At 34.7% G+C, this 21804-nt stretch overlaps 2 protein-coding genes across 2 annotated transcripts in view; one reads left to right on the forward strand and one right to left on the reverse strand.

The window, feature by feature from the left end:
• The window catches only part of hfw (leucine-rich repeat domain-containing protein hfw), a 31369-nt gene extending 28773 nt beyond the window's left edge, over nucleotides 1–2596 (reverse strand). The window contains exon 1 of the mRNA XM_089636799.1: nucleotides 1935–2596. The gene's annotated coding sequence lies outside the window, so the exon portion shown is untranslated. The remainder of the gene's footprint in view (nucleotides 1–1934) is intronic.
• An 876-nt stretch (nucleotides 2597–3472) lies between these two features.
• Rtc1 (RNA terminal phosphate cyclase 1) lies at nucleotides 3473–18613 on the forward strand. Its single transcript, XM_089636800.1, has 6 exons — nucleotides 3473–3923; nucleotides 4263–4448; nucleotides 5682–5851; nucleotides 6005–6139; nucleotides 17659–17832; nucleotides 18342–18613. Exons 1-6 carry the CDS (start codon nucleotides 3629–3631, stop codon nucleotides 18552–18554), a joined length of 1173 nt encoding a protein of 390 aa, XP_089492926.1. The 5' UTR covers nucleotides 3473–3628; the 3' UTR covers nucleotides 18555–18613.
• The last annotated feature ends 3191 nt before the right edge of the window (nucleotides 18614–21804 follow it).

The following is a 21804-nucleotide window of genomic DNA, read 5'->3' on the forward strand; positions in this document are numbered from 1 at the left end:
TTTTATAATTTAAAACACAAATAAATAAAATAGCACATATCCGTACTAGATGTTTGCTATACCTTTTGATTAAAAAAAAGATTTATTCCGTTTGGTCGTGTATTTTGACCTCAAATCCAAATTTAAGTTTAAACATGAAATAGGCCACGCAACCGTTCTTCTGATACATTTTACAAGTGCCATGAAATGTCAGCCACATTACAAAATGTATTTTTTTGTTCTAAAATCATAATTTATTCAGAAGCATTGTTATTTTCTAGCAAATATTTGCATTTCAATGCGCGTATGTGCATGGGTATAAGTAAATAAATATTTGTAATGGACCTCGCAACAGACAGCAGTTTGCTATATTTCGAAACAATTCAATATATATATAACCGTTATGCTTGAAATCTGAATTTGATCAAAATCTGAAACAGGTCGAAAATCGGCGTTATACTGGGTGATACTGCATGGCTATTAAAAAAATTGATGTTCGTAAACATAACTTTTTATCGGGTTCTTACCTACACACTGGCACATGACATGGTTGACGTTGGAAATATAATGACTAAAGCCTTAGACACATTACGCTACATTATGCGCGCATAATTTGGGCGTGTATAATCTTCCTTAGGAGAGGGGGTCAGATCAATCGGGGAACTGCCGCGGAATATCATTTATATTTCTTCATAAAATGGGACTGATGGATTGATCATGCATATTTCAATATAATATATCGCTCGCCATGCAATCCAAATGGGAACATGCTGAAATAGGCCAAGCCACGATAATATAGCGCGCTTATAGCGTGGTCTGTCACAGGCTTTAGGGTGGAGACACATTACGCTATGCGCATCAACGCGTTTTACATATCGCTCGCCGTACAATCTGCGTTAAAAGTGTGGGCGTGCTAGCCAGACGATATTTGAAAATAATGCGACCCCCTCTACGGCAGGAAAATCAGTTCAATTTACCGTGCGCCGTGATCACGCGGCTGTCATCTTTCAAGGTGACAGATCCCATACAAAGAAATGATATTCCGCGGCAGTTCCCCAATTGATCTGACCCCCTCTCCTAAGGAAGATTATAGCGTAGTGTGACGCCTTAACATATAATCTGCATAGGCCACTCTCAAATAAGCGTTGAAGTGTATAGCGTAATGTGTGTTAGGCTTCAAGCATTGTAATTTTTTCTTCTTTATAATAATGTGTTTTACTATTATTTGCTAATGACCAACGTCATAATCAGTAAGATCGAAAAAGGCATATAATTTATCATTAATGCGCATGTAAGCACATTTGTATTTATTTATTAATAGGTATATCCGCTCCCTATTCCAATTGAAAATAAAATACAAAATGTTCTCATGCAATGCGGGTTTGTGACATTATTTCAAGTGTGATCCATTGATCCCTCAAGTGGGTGCAGCAATAATGACTTCAATTAATTCATTTATATTAGAGACCTCAGACGAACTGCAGCAATTAAATTAACCACTTATTGGGCTCAATCTCAGCAATTGAGGCATGTTTATTCGACCGCCATATGGGAGCCAGAAGTTTAATTTAAAAAAAAACGATATGTACCTACCATACTTTTGGCTAGTTTAGTTATATTTTTTTTCAACCAAAGATATAGCAAATTTCTAATAAAGATAGGCCATTAGAATTCGATTTTTCATTATTTTAGAGGCAACTAATTCAATAATTTGATGAGGCGCGCCTCTGAATATTTAGCAAAAAAACAAATTACTATCAAAACATTGTAGTTTTTCATGAAACGCCTCGCTACATGATAATGTGTCATGATAAAAATATGTGTAAACGAACAATAATAATTATAAACGAACGAAATTACAAATAATATTCAAATCAATAACCGGTTTGAGATTTTTTTGTAGAAACTGTAATATAAATAGCTTGATTTCTGTGCCAAAAACCAAATAAACTCACCTTCAAGTTGAAGAACTAAACAAACACAACTGCACACATTGAAAATTGAAATGATATATTATTGTATACAATATTAACCACAATAAATTCACTGATATAGTCACCGCAGTATCATATTTTAACAAAAAATGGTGAAGTACTCAATTATCAAAAACTTATTTTGATCGACGTCAACTTCCAATAATTGTTGGTTTCGAGTTTCGATTCTTGGATCTATCAATGTTGGATAACCTTGCAAACGTCGTCTCACATTTTACAGTAATTATCAGTACAACAACGGGACCGAAGAAATACCTATTTCAAAATGAGCACTGCAATTAATTTGTTGACAAACAATATGACGCACGCACCAGACCTGACACTACATTTGATAATGTCAAATTGTCAAAAAAGAACTTTGAAAGTATTTGTGTGGCTAACTTCATCCAAGCTGATAACATTTCCCCTCAACTTTATTTGGCTAATTAATTTATGTGTATGTTTCCTGTTTACACTATTATTCATTTTTGTTCCATTTAACACTATTTATCTCATACCGGATTATTATAATCTGTCCGAGTCCATTCACAATTTTATATTCACGAGTTATTTCGACAAAAATTAAATTCAATATTCTTTCTATTTCGAAGGTTCAACGCGTGCGTGTAGGTACTTGCTTAAAATAATTTTCCAACAACCAATTTAAACTCGTAAGAGAAACTGGCCCGGAGCTTTGTATGCCAGTTATACAAAATGACAAAATTAAATGTAGGTACTGTCATATTATTTAGGTTCATGTCGCAGGTACTATGTACTAGTACATGACTAGAACTAATCCATTTACTAATCTATGTTGATTTAGCTTTTTGGCGTGAGTTATAAAATTAGTCGAATATTAAGTTTGGGACAACATCCCGTAAAATAATAATGATAAATTTGTTTTATAAAATATGATCCAGAACAATACGATCCATATGAATACGGTGGAAAAACCAAAAAATATTTTCTCTGGGCTATTTATTTTCGGGAAACTACTTATGGCGTATTAAAATTTACTATTTTTACTAATATATAAAACATTATCTAGTAAAAAAATGAACAGTTCATTTGAATAAATCAAAAGTTGAACGTTGTAAACATAAAAATAGGATATTCCAAAATAACGAAAAATTGTGAATTCAATTAAGTTCTAGTAGGTGTTTTTGGTCGCTAGTCGTAGCCAATTGGTTTGACAGGTGATTGGTTTATTTATGCAGAAGTTGTTTGGCATAACTTGGGTTGAACATTATTATATTTTTGGAAAAAACGTATCATTTAGTCGCGGTTTGTTTAACATATAAATATTGTAGTAATCAAAAAAATAATAACTGAGTTGTGGAATATATGGTATCCAAAGTTGTATCGGAGAGTTTCGAACATTAATTATAAACATCATTCCATTTTTGTAAAGTTTCGAAAAAATATTTCTCAACTTATTTCGATCATTATCAGTTTCTATTCGAAGTTCGAAGTGACCGACCATTACTACTCGCGTGATTTCTATGGAATAAACTGTCAAAACACGCGTGCTTGAGATTGAGAACTGTCAGTTGACATGCCCACTACCACTTTTATAACCTATCAGTTTCAGTAATAGCTGAACTTCGGTGTTGTTGAAACCATTTGTGCAGTAAATGGGAATGTTTTTATCAGATTTAAAGTATAACTAAATCAAAATGCCCGCCATATCAAGAGATAACAATTTGCTAGTGTATAAAGGGAGTAATTTCTTGCGCCAAAGGCTGTTGCTTTCCACACTGAGTGGGAAACCGATCAGAATCGTTGAAATTCGCAGCTCTGAAGATGAACCGGGTCTAAAAGAATATGAAATTTGCTTAATTCGTCTGTTTGACAAAGTAACTAATGGCACTAAAGTTGAATTGAGTGAAACAGGAACATCTATTTACTATCACCCCGGAATAGTTATCGGAGGAACATTCACACACGAATGCTGCGTACAGCGAGGAATAGGTAAGATGATATAATTAAATTCATTACTTTCGAAAAAGGCATGAAATTCAGTGATGCACAAGTTTTAAATAAAACTGTAAAATGATGGTAATAAAATGGTTAGGTCAGGCTGGTTTAAAAGTTTGTGAAAGCTTGCTTGTATTTTGAACTTTTACACAACCATTTTAATGAATGTCAGAATTTATTGGTTAAACATATGATTTTTCAGTTTTCAGGATTTTAGAATAACAATCACATTCCAGTGTCAAATTTATGGTTCCTCTTACTCTTTGGATGAACACCAGAATTTTATTTGATTATAAGAATGCACTAGAACTAATTGATAATGGTTTTTTCCAGGTTATTACTTAGAAATTTTGTTGGCGCTAGGACCATTCTGCAAAGAGCCACTGAACGTTACCCTGCGTGGCATCACCCAATCAGCGACTGATGTTTCAGTGGATCGAATCAAAGCCGCAGCATTCCCAATACTGTTGAAGTTCATATTAGTCGATGATGGACTATCACTAAAAGTAAATAAGCGAGGTAAGTTTCGTTCGTAATAATTACTGTCAGCAGTTCAGTATTATTATTATATCTTCGGGCTCTGTATATTTTTTCCCAGGTAATTAGAAGCTAACTTAACGTGGCTTCGAAGAAACGCCTGGGCCTGAGCTGGTCACTTTAGGTTACACTGATCATGTCAATGGAAGGCTTGTTAGAAAGATAGCATCCGTTAAAGGAGACTAAATAATCATTTTAATCTCATTTAGTCGTAATAGGTAACTATGACTAAGTCTTTGAAACACTGAACTCTGTGGCCATCCATTCTCTGCATCAAATCCCTCAAAGCCATTGAAGTTTCTTTGCACTTTGGCGAGTGAGGAAGAGGATACACCATCAGCAACTGATTGAATCAACCTCTCCCTCTTTGTCGTGAACCAACGCGTGCTATAACGCGCTTATATTTTAGATAACAAACTCTTTTTCACAGGTGATACTAAAAATGGGCTGCATACAACGCTTTTTTATACGACTATTCGTGGGTTAAGACGGGTAGATAAATGCTTGTGGCAGTTTTCTCTAGGTTGTGTTTGCAGTAAACTCCCATAAATAGACAAACCTGTATTATAATTTTACCACTAGGTAAACAGCGCGCCATTCAAATTCCGTGTTAAAAATACACCCGTCCGAATTATATTGGCCAAGAGCGAGTCCGAAATGAATCCCATTTGTACGTTATGAATGTCAGCGACTATGGGACTTTCTGTTCTAAGACATACTGGTCAGTGGCTGAGTTGACATCGCGTTCGGGTCCCACCCAGCGTAGTGTATTCAAATCCTCTGCTGGCTAAGGTCCTCCATCACAACACAGGCAACATTTTCCGCTTACTGTAGTGGTAGAAGGAGATTTTCAAACATTGTCACATGTTATTCGTAACCGGAAATGTTTGTCTTTCTTTAATAAAATAAAATCAAAACATACTAGTAACGTCAGAGCGGTAGACGTGCAAACCACTAGATCAGCGATAATGAGATTTTTAAAGAATAGTAGACTATAAAATCTAAAAGCTCCCACAACATTTTCCTACCCGACACCATCTAAAATGTGTTACGAATGGCCGCCATTGTGGCCACAGTAGTCGTCATTGGCCAGAAAAAAAAGCCAGGAGCTTTTTACATTCTAGGGGTCGCCATATTACAAATTGATACATATGCCTAAATGTTTATAATATTCAGATATTCATTTAAAAAACACTTTAATTTCCTTGATTTCAGGTGCACCACCACTGGGGGGAGGTGAGATCCACTTCACATGTCCAACAAGAAGATTACTACGCCCTCTGCAATGGGAAAAATGGGGCCTAGTGAAACGTATCCGAGGAGTTGTTTTTGCCCTCAGGGTCTCTCCTGCCATTGCTAATAGAGTCGTTGAATCTTCCAAAGGGGTGAGATTTAATAGCAGATTTATTTTTTTTGATAATCGCTGTTGTACAAACAAATCTATTATGTTCTAAACAAATTACGAACATCGAATAATAACCACTTTTATAATATGTTTCTTTTAAATTATCAATTTTATACATTGTTTTAATTTTTAGGTTATGTTGAACTTCTTACCTGATGTGTACATCAACACAGACCAATACAAAGGAGGTGCAGCGGGGAAAAGCCCGGGATTTGGAATCAGCTTGGTAGCGGAAACCAATATAGGAACCTTTTATTGCAATGAAGAGGTCAGAATAACTCTACCATAATTTTTCGTCAATTTTATAATTAGATTGATCTCAGTCAAGTTTGTTTGTACTGACTGCTTGTGAAGGTTTCTGCATAATGTAGCAATTTTTGCTCTGGTGGGAGCGTTTGTATCTTTTGCGTTAGCCTAATGCTGCGTTTAACGTGGTGTTACTTTTTAAGTCTGTGCCAAAGGGATTTCATCGCTCTTGTAAATATTTCAAATTCAAACTAATTAATATCGCATTCGCGTGGACTTCGCTCACGTAAAAAGCAACATTAAGCTAACGCAATAGATATAGACTCACCTCCCCAGAAGGTTAATTCTTAAGGCAATGCACCACGTTGTGTAACATCTCGAATCAGGCCACTAACAATAACACTCTTTATGTAGATGGAGATAAGGTTTAAATTCCCGCTTAACATCAGCCGCTCGTTTTGATTTATGCAGGAAAAAAACGTAGACAAAAAGTGTTTCTTTTAATTTTGCGAAGTTTAGGCACAAATATTAAAATATTTTATGATAATTTTTCAAAAAACTTAATTTGCCACATTATACAATATAACCATAATCGATAAGGAGTTTTGGAGTAGAAGATTTTGATCTTTAATGTAGTTATTATAGGCCCGATACTTTTTTTTTCTGGGCTTATAAAAATATTTTTCAAAAAGATGCTTGATTATTTCCGTGTACTATTATTTCTACTTGCAGTATTTATGTAATTAACGCATATAAAATATTAGTAAGCGATCAAATTTTCAAATCAAAAACACACGATTTTGCATTCCTTCGAGTAGGTAAGGCGGCTCTAGAAGTCCAGAAGTACAAGGTCAATAAATAAAAAAAGAATATGAAATGTTAATACATATTGCCAATGCGTATTGAATCTGAAGCCGGTAGTACAATATTACATATTTAATTTAAGATTATTTATCTAATTATCTATTCACACATAAGTATAACTAATTCAACGTTTTTTTTTCGTTTTAAAGATCTTTTCCTTCTAAAAGTTTTGAAATCACTAACTCCAACCTCAGTCTAAGGCCAGCGCCACACTTGACGGAAAAGCCAATACATGTAATTGCATATAAATTACAAATAGCGGGCACACTATGCGGAAGATCGGTCGTTCCGTCGCGGACGATCGGTCGCTCCGTGGCGGACCGCCGACTCTCGCGTCTGCTCCGTCCTCCGCGCACCGATCTTCCGTCGGCGGAAGATCGGCAACGTCGCATTCCAAGTATTTGTATGCATCGCGCCACATTCGGCGGATAACACGCGGCGACGACGGAACGCACAGGATGTTCGACACTGAACGATTTATTATCGAAGTGCAAAATAGAGTTTGCCTTTGGGACTCTAGAGATATAGCCGTTCTAAGTTTTGTATTTTGCTTGGTAATATAGTCCTTCGTTAAATTCAGCAATACATCAAATGATTGTATAAACATTCGATAATATTCGAATGCTTTATCTGGATAATGTCTTAGTTGCATATACAAGGTATGAAATTGCCCAATTTCTAGTCGAAGAGTATTTATGGGATGAACCCAATATTTACGCTTTCTTTTTCTTTCTTCTTCTAATGCCTCATAAATAGCTATCACTTCTATCGGATCCATTACGATCACGCCGTATAAGCGTTGGCAGTCGACTGATAATCCGCCACTGAATATTCAGTGTGGCTGCAACGTATGGCAACGGAATGACTCCCGCGGAAGTTACGCGACGGAATTTCCGTCAAGTGTGGCGCTGGCCTTACTGTCACTTTATTTGAATACGTTTGTCATGATTCAATGAATTGTTTGCGATTTCTTTCAATTATTCCATGCAAATTACATCAACAATGACATAATTTCGTGAACATCACACAAAAAACTTTTGTGTGATATTTTTTCACATCTTCCTCTAATATCTTAACAATCCTAGGTTGTAGATATCTCTATCTCACCGCGGTCATGTCCGTAAACACCTTAAAAATAAATTTTGTATGATACTAAGCATACGTCAGACATGATGGTGTTTACCTCCTTTGTCTCTATAGCAAAGAGAATGAAAAGAGATTGGTTTGGGATAAAATTTAAAGTGACTCATGCTACGACATGCAATAGCTTCTCATTTGGACGCTAGATGGCACTAACGAATCGAAAAAATGTACTAATCTGCACGAATAAAAACTAAATTAATTGTCGGGTAGATTCACCCTAAACTAACATCCTAGATGCCTTTTTTAATCTATAATTGCTTTGAACAATGTCTGTAGCTATAGCATATTGAATTTTGCACATAGTCATTTTTTTATCACTTCATTTCCTTCATTATGTCATTATATCAACAATCTCACTTAAATGTGTAGTTTTAGACTTAATTACATATACATATACCTCATAAATAATTTGCTGAAACTAGCTATATCACTTGTTAACTTGAAACGAACTAGATCATCGCGCACTGCTTTCATTTCTATCTTTTTTTTTATTATTATTATTTTTTTATTTACTTTTATTGCTTTTATTTAACCTTCCTTTGAATATTGTTATTTCTTCTTTTTCCCTCACATCCTGTGTTATTGTTTTTAGTAGTCGAATTTAATCTCGATATGGATTGTATAATTCGTTGAATAATCAATGAATTCATTATTCAAAAAATTCCACCCTTCCTTCCTCACACTCTCCTTACCCCCCTTTATCCCAATTTGCTACTCGTACTTGCTGCTCACCTTTCTACTACAGTATCGTATGTATATAATTTCGTACACGTCATTCATAAACCTCTACATCTTTTTACCTTATATATCTATCAAAATAACAATACACATTAAAAACTTATATAATTTACAATGATAACTATTTTTTATCAAAACTGTAGAAGATTACGTACTAAGACAGAAATATTTCATAATAATATTTTATTGAATGACGATTGTTACATATTCGGTATTTCTTTTTTTTTTTTTAATGTATATTTTATTTAGTTATAAGAGTTTACATCTTATACCTAATATATTATTTTCTATGACTACTACAATATTATTTACTTCTTACATACTAAAATTTAGATTTAACAACATTGAGACATAATCCACGAAAAACTGCAAGACTTTTAGCTTCCTTAACAATTACCGGGAGTTCATTGAACATTTTAAAACCTTTATAATAAATATTGTTTTGTGTTTCTGATAAGTGTGTTTTAGGAAGCCTAAAATCGTTGCAGTTTCTCGTAGGATATAAATGAACTGCACTATTAATTCTAACATTCTTTGACATATAGTCAGGTAACATTTTATTTTTTAGCTTATAAATAAACACTAAGGTATTATAAACTAATCGTTGCCACACACTTAAAATATTGAATTGACGTTGCATGGTTTTTATTCTGGTGTACCTGCTACAACACAGTATTGACCTCATGCCTCTGTTCTGGATTACTTCCATTCTCTTAATTTGGGTTTTGTTACTTAGAAATATTACACTTGTACAATAATTTAGATGGGATGCTACAGTGGTATTGTAGACCAATATCCTTGTTTTAATGTCCAATTTTCCTTTTATCCTAATTAAGAAATTAACCTTTTTCGCCATTTTTTTATTTAAAATTTCAAAGTTACTGTTAATTTTTGACTTGTTATCTATTATGATTCCCAGGTATTTAATTTCTTTTACTTCTTCCATATTTTGATTGTCTATATTTAGGACAGTATTTACGTTTAGTTTTTTCCCTAATACCATACATTTACTTTTAGTTACATTTAATTTCAATTTATTTATGTTTAACCACTTAGATAATTCATTAAGTTCATTTTGTATTTTTGACAACGCATCTTCAATATTATTTGCTATAATATATAAAAGTGTGTCATCTGCAAAAAGTTTGATGGAACAGTACTTTAAGCACTTCACTATATCATTAATATATAAAATAAATAGGAGCGGTCCCAAAACAGATCCTTGAGGAACTCCAATGTTGATTTCTTGTTCTTCAGAGATAGTATCTCCAATTTTGGTTTTTTGTTTTCTATTTTTTAAGTAATCAATAAACCACTGCAATTCATTAGCACGGATTCCTATGTCCTTCAATTTCATTATTAGTCTTTCTCTGTCTATCGTTTCAAAAGCACGTCTAAAATCCAAGAACACTGCTATTGTGATTTTCTTCTGATCCATAGCTGTTTTCCATTCATTTATCACATAATTTATTGCTGTTTCACAGGAATATTTATTTCTAAACCCAGATTGTTCTTTTACTAGGATGTTATTTTTTTCTATAAATTTACTCATCTGTTCTTTCACAATGCATTCTAGTAATTGTTCATATTTAGGCAATCCATTTATTGGTCTGAAGTCTTCGAAATTTTTAGCATTTATTATTTTGGGCACTGGTGTTATTATGGAGGTTTTCCATGACTGCGGAAAAATTCCCTTAGTCAGAGATTCATTTATTAGTGCAACTAATCTGTCTCCTATAGCTGGCAGTGCATCTTTGATTATGCTTATAGTAATTCCATCCGGCGATGATTTTGGTTTCATTGTTTTAATGATTTTCATTAAATACTCATTGTCAATTTTATTAAACCTGAAAATATTTTTATTCTCTCTTTTTTCCGATGATTGAGAAGAGGTATCTGCGACTAATGGAATACTCTTATTTATGTTTTCGACACTAAGTACAAAATTTGTGTTAAATTTTTGGGCTATTTTAAGTGTATCATCTTCAACTCCATCTGGAAACCGAACTTCCTTAATGTTTTCCCTCTGTTTGCCGCTTATAATTTCTTTAAGTGTAGTCCACATTTTTCTTGAGTCACTTTGAGAGGTAATTATTTTTTGCCTGATATACGAATTTTTGGTATGTTTTATTTCTGTACTGTACATGTTTCTAAGTTTCTTATAAGTTTCCCACCTTTCTTCAGTGAATTGTATTTTACAGGCTTTATAGGCTGTATCCCTTTGTTTTTGTAGAATATGTAAGGATTTCGTATACCATTTATTTGTATCTTTTAATATAATATTAGTTAAAGGCATTAGCTCATTTACTACTGTTTTCAGATGTCCTACTAGTTCATCGGCTTTTCCGTCTAAATTTCCTTGGGTATCGCAGATCCATTTTTTGTTTTGTAATGCTGTACACAATGTATCCTTATTATAGTTATTTTTTTTTCTATACGTTATATTTCGTATTCCCTGTGGCTTCGGACTTGTGGTCGTTTCAAATATTGTTAATATATTTTCGTGGTCAGATATTTTTGGAGTATCCATAACATTAACATTCAAGTAAAAATGATTTGTTATGACTAAATCAATAATGCTTGCTGATGTATTTGAGATTCTAGTTGGTTTGGTCACAAGTTGTTTCATTCCTAGATAATTCACTAAACTCTGAAGTCTATTACTGTAGGTATTCTTGACTTTCATGTCAATGTTAAAGTCACCGGTTACATAAAACATATCTTGATTTTTCATGTTTTTACTACACCAACTTTCGAAAAAATCTAAGAATTTTGAATGGCTTTGGTTTGGTGAGTGGTATAATACAGCGTATGTTCCTTTAATAAAGTTTTTTCTTATTTGTACTGCCAGTATCCATGTATTTTTTTCATCAAACACTTCATTTGATATTATTTTAAAAGATATACCATTTTTAATAATCATTAGAACTCCTCCCGTATGCCGACTAAATGAATTGCATCTTACAGTTGAATACCCAATAAATTTCTGAAACTTGGCTTAATAATTCTATTTTCGATCCTGAACTAGCACCAATGGAATTTTATAGCATTTTCAGACGGTATAGATCAAATAACATTTCAATGAATAGCATTAATAACCAAGAAGATTCTCGTCGAGGCGGTGGAGTGATGATCATAACACATAACAATCTTAACGCATACCCTCGCGAAGACTTAGTGTGCAATGCTGAATGCATTTGGGTCACTATTCCTCCCTCTAACTATACATCCAAACGTACTATCCATGTAGCTTGTGTATATCTCCCACAGGGTCGTGGATATGAAACCGCTCTCAGTTCATTCCTTTGCTTACTCGCTAATGTAAAAGTTCAATATCCTGAAGACATTTTACTCGTAATTGGAGACTTTAATATGCCGACCATAATATGGGAAATGCATGATTCACACTTAACACCCGAAAACTCAAATACACTTAGTTCCTCACTTACTGACACAATTTATTACTCCGAATTAAAACAATATAATCACATAAAAAATTCCAATAACCGAATCCTAGATTTAATCATCTGTAATGAGGAATGCCATGTATCTCGTGCATGCAATCCTCTTGTCAGTGAAGACTCACACCACCCATCGCTTAAAATTATATTACAAATCGATACACTCCCAATCATCAACGCTCCTCCTAAAGTACTTTGCCTGTTTGAAAAAGCCGACTATGAGTTAATCAACCGACATCTATCGATGATAGACTGGTCATTTACTCAAGAAAATGCAAACGTTGACGAAGTAGTTGATTCCTTTTATAACATCTTAAATAATACCATCAACCAATTTGTCCCCAAACGCCTCGTCAAAAAGAAAATTTTTCCAAACTGGTATTCACTGGTATTGGTAAACAGCTCCTCTAATCAAAATCATCAAAGAAAAACAAAAACTTCATAAAAAATGGAAATCCCCTAATAATCCAATAGATTACATAGAGTTCGCTATCAAAAGTACACAACAAAAACACCTACAGAAGCATTGCTATAATAAATATATATGTTTAGTTGAATCTAATATTCAGAATAATAATAAACAACTCTGGAATTACGCTAAAAACAAAAGTAAAACAACTGGCATCCCACAAATCATGCACCTTAAAGACGAATCAGGCACCGGCGCTCATCAAGTATGTCGATTATACTCTAAACACTTTCAGTCCAACTACGTAAGCGATATGGGTACGAACAATATCAGCACAATCGATAGTTCTACTTATGTAAATAATGATTCTTCGATTGGTTACATAAATATTGACAATCTAATGATCAATAAATGCCTGAAAAATTTAGATGTTAGTAATGGTGCTGGTAGTGACGGTATCTCGCCATATTTCATCAAAAAATGTGCCACAAATCTTTCTTACCCTATAACTAACATATTTATAATGTCACTAAAAGAAGTTAAATTTCCCACAAAGTTTAAAGAAGCTATTATAATCCCTATTCATAAAACAGGGTCAAAAATTAACATTGAAAATTACCGCCCAATCTCAATACTCACGGTATTTAGTAAACTTTTTGAGCGAATTGTCTACGATCAAATTTACACAGCAATTGTTCGTAATATACAAAACCAACAACACTGATTTCTTCAAAAAAGATCAGTACTAACAAACTTGGTAAATTTTACGGAATATTTAACGTGCAATATGGACAATAGAAACCAAGTAGATGTAATCTACACTGATTACTCTAAGGCCTTCGATAAGGTAAACCATTTCATTCTAATTCAAAAATTAAAACAATTAGGCATCCATGGTGACTTACTCCGGTGGCTCACTTCATACCTTTGGAGTAGACTTCAAAGTGTCTTAGTTGAGGGAACAAAGTCCAGCTTCTTCTCTGTGCCCTCCGGTGTACCTCAAGGTTCTCATTTAGGCCCATTATTATTTAACGTGTATATATACGATATTCACAAATGTTTTTTACATGCTAATTACCTAGCATATGCAGATGATAAAAAAATATACTTAGTTATTAAATCAATCAACGACTGCATTAAACTTCAAGAGGACCTCAATCGTCTCTTTGTCTATTGCGAATTAAACAAATTTGTCATTAACATCGCAAAATGCAATAAATTAACATTTACACGTAATAAAAATAAAATATCTTTTGTATACACACTAAACGGCACACACATCAATGAAGTAAAATATATCAGGGACCTTGGGGTAACACTGGATGTTAACCCTTGGGACCTTCTAAGACCCAAACAGTCCCAAATGCCGTGCGCGCATTATACTCTCCTAAGACCATATTTGTCCCAGAACGACAGCACATTATTAAAATGCATATATCTCTCTTCCTCTCATCTAAAAATTAATTATTTCTTTTATGTCAGAAAGAGAACGAAATAGTGCTTGTTATTGTCTTTGAAAAAATGGAAGCTTGTAGAAGGTTCGATCCGTGCAAATCAACAACGTCTCAAGGGTTAAATTAAACTTTATCCAACACACTGATGACATCATTAACAAAGCCAATAAAATGCTGGGATTTATAATTCGCATAGCAAAACCCTTCCACAACATAAACACTATATTCCCTTTACACCTCGTATATTCGCCCGCACCTGGAACACTGTACACCGATCTGGACTCCTTTATACCAAACCCATATCGAAAGAATAGAAAGAATTCAAAAAAATATTTAAAACACATAATTTATAAACTAAACTTCTTCTTCTTCTTCGATGGCGCTACAGCCCATATCGAGCTTTGGCCTCCTGCAACAGTCGCCTCCAACTCCTCCTGTCCTCAGCGGCTGACTTCCAGTTTGTCACCTGGAGAAGCTGTGCTGCATCCCCTCTTACCTCATCTTCCCACCTCAGTCTGGGTCTTCCCACTTTTCTCTTTCCACCTGGGTGACCAGTCAGAATTCTTTTTGGGACGCGTGTATCCGGCATTCTCTGTACATGCCCAGCCCATCTCAGCCTGAGGAGTCTCATGTGTGCAGAGATGCTAGGGGCCTTATATATATCGTACAATTCTATATTGTGCTGGATACGCCACTGTTCGCCCTCTTTTACGGGTCCACATATTCTTCTCAGCACCTTTCTTTCAAAAGTATCCAGCATTTCAGCCATCTTTACCGTCAGTGTCAGCGCCTCACATCCATATGCCAATACAGTTCTTACAATGGTCTTATATATGGTTATTTTGGTTTTTCTGTGGACACTACGTGACTTAAACACTGGCAGCAAAGAGAAGTATGTTTTGTTGGCTGCTGTGATTCTCCTTCTGATTTCTGCTGGATCCTCATTGTTCTCTGTCAGGCTGGAGCCCAGGTAGGTGAATTGATCGACCACTTCGTATGAGTAGTTGTCTTTTAATAGTGCACTACTTCTTCTTCTGTGTGAGGGGTTCCTGCTCTGTACCATCATTTTTGTTTTGTCAACATTAACTCGCAGTCCTACTTCCCGCGCCGCTGTTTCTAAAGGGTCGAAGACCTCCTTAATGGCTGAAATTGATCTTCCGACAATGTTGATGTCATCCGCATATCCGACAACTTGACTGCTCTTGAAACAAATATTGGAGCCAGTGTCTATTAGTGTTTTTCGTATTACATGTTCGAGCACAATGTTGAAGAGAGTGGGAGCCAGACTGTCCCCCTGTTTAAGTCCCTGTGATACTGTAAATTCTTCCGACAATTCTCCGTCTATTTTGGCCTGACATCTTGAGTCTGACATTGTGGCTTTTATGAGCCTAACCAATTTAGGTGGAATCTGGAATTGTAGTAGTATGTCATATAGACACTCCCGATCTATGCTATCATATGCTTGCTTGAAATCAATGAATAGTTGGTGTATGTCTATGTCAAATTCCCAGCACTTTGCCAAGATCTGTCTGACGGTGAACAGTTGGTCTGTTGTGGATCTACCGGTGCGGAAGCCTGCCTGATACTCTCCCAGTAGGTTTTCTGCATATTTATCAATTCTTTGTTTCAGTATCATGGTGTAGATTTTATATGCTGTGCATAGAAGTGATATTCCTCTATGATTTTCGCATTTTAATTTGTCACCTTTCTTGTGAATTGGGCATATTATGCTTATTTGCCATTCCTCTGGGATTTTTTCCAGTGTCCATATTTTAGTTATTAAATTGAGTAGCAGATTTCTCAGATGCTCATTTCCATATTTGAACAACTCTGCCGGGAGGTTGTCTTTCCCAGGTGATTTGTTGTTTTTAAGTTTCTTTAGTGCAGCATTTATTTCTTGCATTGTTGGTGGATTCGCTGATTCTTCATTACTTGATTCAGTGGGGATGTTGGTAGGGTGACTTCTCAGGTCGCTATTAGGGTTGAGAAGTTTATAGAAGTAGTTTTTCCACACTGTTTTTATTTGCTCCTTATCTGATATAATTGATCCATCAGCGTCTTTGCATAGTGTTGTATTCGGTTTGAAACCCTTCTTGAAGAAGTTTACTCCCCTATATGCTTCTCTAGGATTATTATTGACAAAGTCCTGTTCCATTTTTAGCAGTATATCATTCAAGAATTTTCTTTTCTTTCCCCGTATCAGCTTACTCGTTTCTTTTCTCGCTTGTTCGTACGCCTGTCTTTTGTTTCTTGTTGACGTTTCCAAGTACTTCTTTCTGAGTATATTCTTTTCAGCTATCTTTCTTTCACACTCTTCATCAAACCACGGGTTCCTGGGCTGTCTGGGCATGTTTCCGACACTTGATTCCACACATATTAAAATGCATATATCTCTCTTCCTCTCATCTAAAAATTAATTATTTCTTTTATGTCAGAAAGAGAACGAAATAGTGCTTGTTATTGTCTTTGAAAAAATGGAAGCTTGTAGAAGGTTTGATCCGTGCAAATCAACAACGTCTCAAGGGTTAAATTAAACTTTATCCAACACACTGATGACATCATTAACAAAGCCAATAAAATGCTGGGATTTATAATTCGCATAGCAAAACCCTTCCACAACATAAACACTATATTCCCTTTACACCTCGTATATTCGCCCGCACCTGGAACACTGTACACCGATCTGGACTCCTTTATACCAAACCCATATCGAAAGAATAGAAAGAATTCAAAAAAAAATTTTAAACACATAAATTATAAACTAAACTTACACTTCTCAAATTATACCGAATTCATTAAATTTCATAATTTTAACTCCCTCCAAACACGACATCTAATTTTTGATCAAATCTTATTATTTAAAATCCTAAACAATGGTCTGGACTCACCAGAACTTACCAATTTAATAAATCTTCATATTCCGTCTAGATCAACCCGACAATCTGATTTATTTTATCTACCCTCTTGTAGAACAAACATTCGAAAAAATTCCTCAATTCCTCGTATATGTGCACAATATAATACAAAATTTTACAGCATTGACATTTTTGGTAATAACCTAAAGAAATATCGATATGAAGTAATGCGTACGATCGATTATTAATATGAGAGTATGGAATGTATCGACAGCATCTCCTATCCTCTTCCTATTTTCCCCTTCCTCTCCCCTTCCTTCAACACCAAATTAATTTTAAGATACTAAAACTTCATTTCTAATGCACTTTAACATAAGAAACTTCTGTGGCCTGACTTCAGTTAACTTGTATATTTATATCTATCATTGTATATTATATAAAAGCTGTTTGTTTCTTACAAATAAATAAATAAATAAACTTACTCAACTGAATTTAAACTACTCACATAATAAGTGACATTTTGATTCTATGATCCGAGTTCCCTCTAAGGTTAATAAATTGGGTTATTCAATTTAATTAAAGTTGACGTACGTAATTTCTTGTTTATTCTTCAACAGACTTCAGCTGTCCCTGGACCGGGTGTAGATAATTCCGTACCCGAAGAACTTGGAAGAAAGTGTGCTCAGGGTCTGCTTGATGAAATATACCGTGGCGGCACCGTGGACTCGGCGTTCCAATGGCTCATGGCTTTGTGGATGGCCCTCGGACAAAAAGATGTCAGCAAATGTGTTGTAAGTCTATAATATTGTTTAATTCAAATGTCTAAAACACGTTTTTCCACATTTTCTGTTGCATTTCTTATTATTCTTGATTTTTTCATTATACAACATTTTTCTAACCTCAAAACCTCTAAATTCCCACAGAAAACCAAAAAAATTACAATTTGGATTCATTGTTAGCGCAATATATACTCTGATTTCTTGGATTTATATTTGCCTACACATGCGTAAGGCATTTATGTAATTAAAAATCATCACTTTTATGGAATTCTTATTAAATTCACAATTAAAAAATAATATGTCAGAAATAACATAACTTATTCAAGACGGGATCCTTGTGGATCACTCAGCAAAAACGCAACATTGCCAGCTCTTTCGCAGCCAGTTAAAGACATTTTTATTAGTAAGAGTTCGAAACAGAAATTGTACAGTATTTGATCAATGTGCAACTAAAACACCGTTTAACAGTTGGGAAGTGTTTTATTTATTAGTAAGGCTGTTAATGTTTAATTATTTTTCAGGTTGGTCCACTATCAGACTACACAATCGCCTTCCTCCAACACCTGAAAGAGTTCTTCGGCTGCACCTTTAAGCTGGAGATAGCCAAGAGTGCGGGGAACGGAGGGGAAGAGGCAGATGACTCCGATGATGACGATAGACCGCCGGGAACCCAGAAGGTGGTGTTCACCTGCATAGGAATCGGCTACAGCAACATCAGCAAAAAGATCCTTTGAAATTCATTGGTCTATTTGAGAACGACTTTGTACAAGATTTATTGTGTAATATTCAAAATACAGTGAAACCTCTATCTATCGTTCCTCGAATAATCGTTTTCCCGGATGTATCATTTATTTGTTCTAGTCCGAATTCATTTCATACAAAAATAGATCGCATCGATCGTTTCTATGTCCACCATTTTCCCGCATTCATCGTAGGAATTACGTCGCGTATTTGATATTTTTTGTCTATGTTTAAACGGCGCCAGACGGCACTCGTTACGATGCGCGAAACTTTTGAGAGAGAAAGAGAAAGAATAACAGTTTGTCACCGCCATCAGTCGCTAGTTGTCGTCAGTTGTCGCTAGATACCCGAACTTAGTGGAGTGTTTGCAGTTATCCTTTTTGAGCTTTTAAACTATCTTCGAAATGAGCCGTTTGATGAAAAAAGTACGTTCTCTTACGTACGAAAAAACCCCACTGAAAAACGCGTCGATATAGCCAAGCGTTTAGGAATCGCGGCATCCACGTTAAATTCTAATTTCTTGAAAAAAAACGAAATTCGGGAGCAAATTCAAAAGTGCGGAAAATCTTCGAAAACTAGAAAAACCAGTAAAGAATCAAAGTTTAGCGAACTGGAGAAAATTCTTATCTCTTGGTACCAAATTTGAAAAATTTTAACAATTTTGTTACTTTCGACGACAATATTCTAACTTGTGGGATAGAAACTATCGAAAGCATGTGTGACGCAAGATTGACGGAGACAACAGAAGAGGTCGATATTGATGAAGAGGAGCCGCTGCCTGTACCTTCATTTTCAGAAGCATGCACACTCTTTGAAAGATTGAAAACTTTCTACTACGCACACTCAATATCTGATGCCGAAAAAAATATCATTTGCAAAGCTGAAAATATACTGTTGACTTGCGGAAATAAAACAGTAAAAAAAACAAATGTCGATGAAAGATTATGTAATTACAATGCAATAAATTTAAAAAAAATGGTTCTGTTTAGCTTTGTATTTTTTTTAAATAAATACATTTATTTACATCTAAATCTTATTTTCTTCTTATAATTTTAATCTACCAACGGTTATGCAGATTGGGAGGACGGTAACTTTACTGGATCGTATCTCCTTGTGTTTTGTCCTCTTAATCCCGCATTCATTGTTTTCCCGCATTCATCGTTTATTTCGATAGGTCCCTTTAAAACCAATAGATAGAGGTTTCACTGTATTGTGGTTGTATCATATTCTGTCTACACAATGAATGTGATAAAATATATATTTTGAAGAAACAAGAGTTTTCAGTGAAGTGTCCTTTATTTAGGCAGAATTTTTAGTTAGTATTGTGTAATGGTTATTAACTACTCGATGACTAATTCTTCTTCTTCGTTAGGTTGCAGAGTAATGGTGGCTACATAGCGAGTTGAGGTTCTTCATCTATTTAATTGCAGCGAGTGTTGGGTTGTGCATCATTGATATGTCCCCAGGAACTGACAGAGTGAACATTCTTGTACAATGTGCTCCGTGGCTTGAACCTGTCCACATTCACACAATGTCCTGAAATGACCATTTTGTACATGGATTCAGCATGCCCAAATTGCGTCTGTGCATTAGAGATGGTAATTAGTCTGCGAATCGCCCTCAAACAAAGTCATTTATTTTACGTATTTGAGATTTGTACAGGATAGTAGCTAGTCACTATTAGATGGCCAGTTAGTACTGATACCCTACTACTATAGACTACTGATACCCAAGCCGGTCTAAGGTACTTAATTCAAGTATTTCAATTCAATCTTCAGTCCAAGAGGCTTTTTGACAGGTTAGGCGACAGACTAAGTGGTTTTCCATGCTATCTCTCAGTGGAGTCTCATCAAATAAGAACTTACCGTCTTATGCTACGTATACATATGCGAGCCGAACTGTACCTCAACTTATGGGAAAAGACCGAAGCAACCGTAAATGATACGAAATGATGTAATTCATGGCTCGTGGTTCACAAATGTATACGTACCATTACACATAATATCCACTTGGCCTAAAAGTACCTACTTTTTTTTTTTTAAACTTCCGATTTAGTTGTCCGGGTTAAGTCTTCCCCAAAGGAAAAACTTAACCCTTCCACTCACTTTTCCACAAATGATCAGCTAGTCAATCAACACTATGTAAGTGCATTATATAAGTAAAATAAATACAAAACAATACAAGAACAACAACACGTCAAATCACCAGATATCAAATGGGAAAAAAAAAATTCACCGTCTCCAGATATTTTCATATCAGAGGGTTCGGCTCGGTAGAACTTCTAACAGGGCCTATAAATCCTACTGATCCCTCAACATAAATATTTAAAAAATCTTTTGTTATCCTACATGTATTCAAAATGACCGACTTTTGCATCTTTATATATAAATTTTTTGATAGATCTAATACGCCTAAATTTTTAATTAGAGAGCTAGGTATAATGCCAGTAGCCGAAATAACGAATGGTAATATTTTTATAGTCTGAGAATGCCAAATTCTTTTTATTTCATTTCCTAAATCTGTGTATTTTCTTATTTTTTCACTAACAGATTTTTGAATATTACAGGAATTTGGAATAGCAACATCAATGATATAAGTTATTTTTTTAATTTTGTCATGTAAAACTATATCGGGTCTATTATGACTAATCGCTCGGTCTGTTAGTATAGTTTTATCATAATATATTTTATAAAATTCGTTTTCTAAAAATGAATTTGGTTCGTATTCATAATATGGTACTACATTACGGCAGTCAATCAAGTTATGTTTAATTACCAAATGTTGGTGAATTATTTTTAAAACTTGATTGTGCCTAAATGTATACTCGGACGGTGCTAATATAGAACATCCCGATATAATATGTTCTATAGTTTCCGGAAAAGCCAAACATTTTCTACACAAATCATCAATTTGATTTGTATCTTTGATTATATGCTTTCTATAATTTTTAGTATTAATGACTCTATCCTGAATTGCAAGCATAAATCCTTCTATTTCTGCGCTCAACTCTCCAATACTCAACCATTTGTTTGACTTAATTTTGTCAACATACGTTTGGTTGAGATAATTGAAGTGTTTTGCGTGTAAAATTTTATTTGACCAGGAATCTAATAATTCCTGGTTGGGATTTATAAAAATGTTGGCATTCTCATCGTATAAATTTAAAGGTGTAATATTTCTATCTGCCTTGCAAATTATTTTGTGCATTTCTGAGCTATGAGCTTTCCTATGGAAAAAAGTTCT

The sequence above is a fragment of the Hesperophylax consimilis genome, chromosome 10 (assembly GCF_061612785.1).
Source record: "Hesperophylax consimilis isolate HC1 chromosome 10, BYU_Hcon_1.0, whole genome shotgun sequence".
Taxonomy (NCBI): domain Eukaryota; kingdom Metazoa; phylum Arthropoda; class Insecta; order Trichoptera; family Limnephilidae; genus Hesperophylax; species Hesperophylax consimilis.

What these genes read in the sequence shown, in the direction of transcription:
- Rtc1 (XM_089636800.1), top strand. Translation starts at nt 3,629, where the DNA reads ATGCCCGCCATATCAAGAGATAACAATTTGCTAGTGTATAAAGGGAGT. An exon ending in ACTAAAAGTAAATAAGCGAG is followed by an intron (nt 4,449 to 5,681) that starts GTAAGTTTCGTT and finishes CCTTGATTTCAG; the next exon opens with GTGCACCACCACTGGGGGGA. An exon ending in AAGATGTCAGCAAATGTGTT is followed by an intron (nt 17,833 to 18,341) that starts GTAAGTCTATAA and finishes ATTATTTTTCAG; the next exon opens with GTTGGTCCACTATCAGACTA.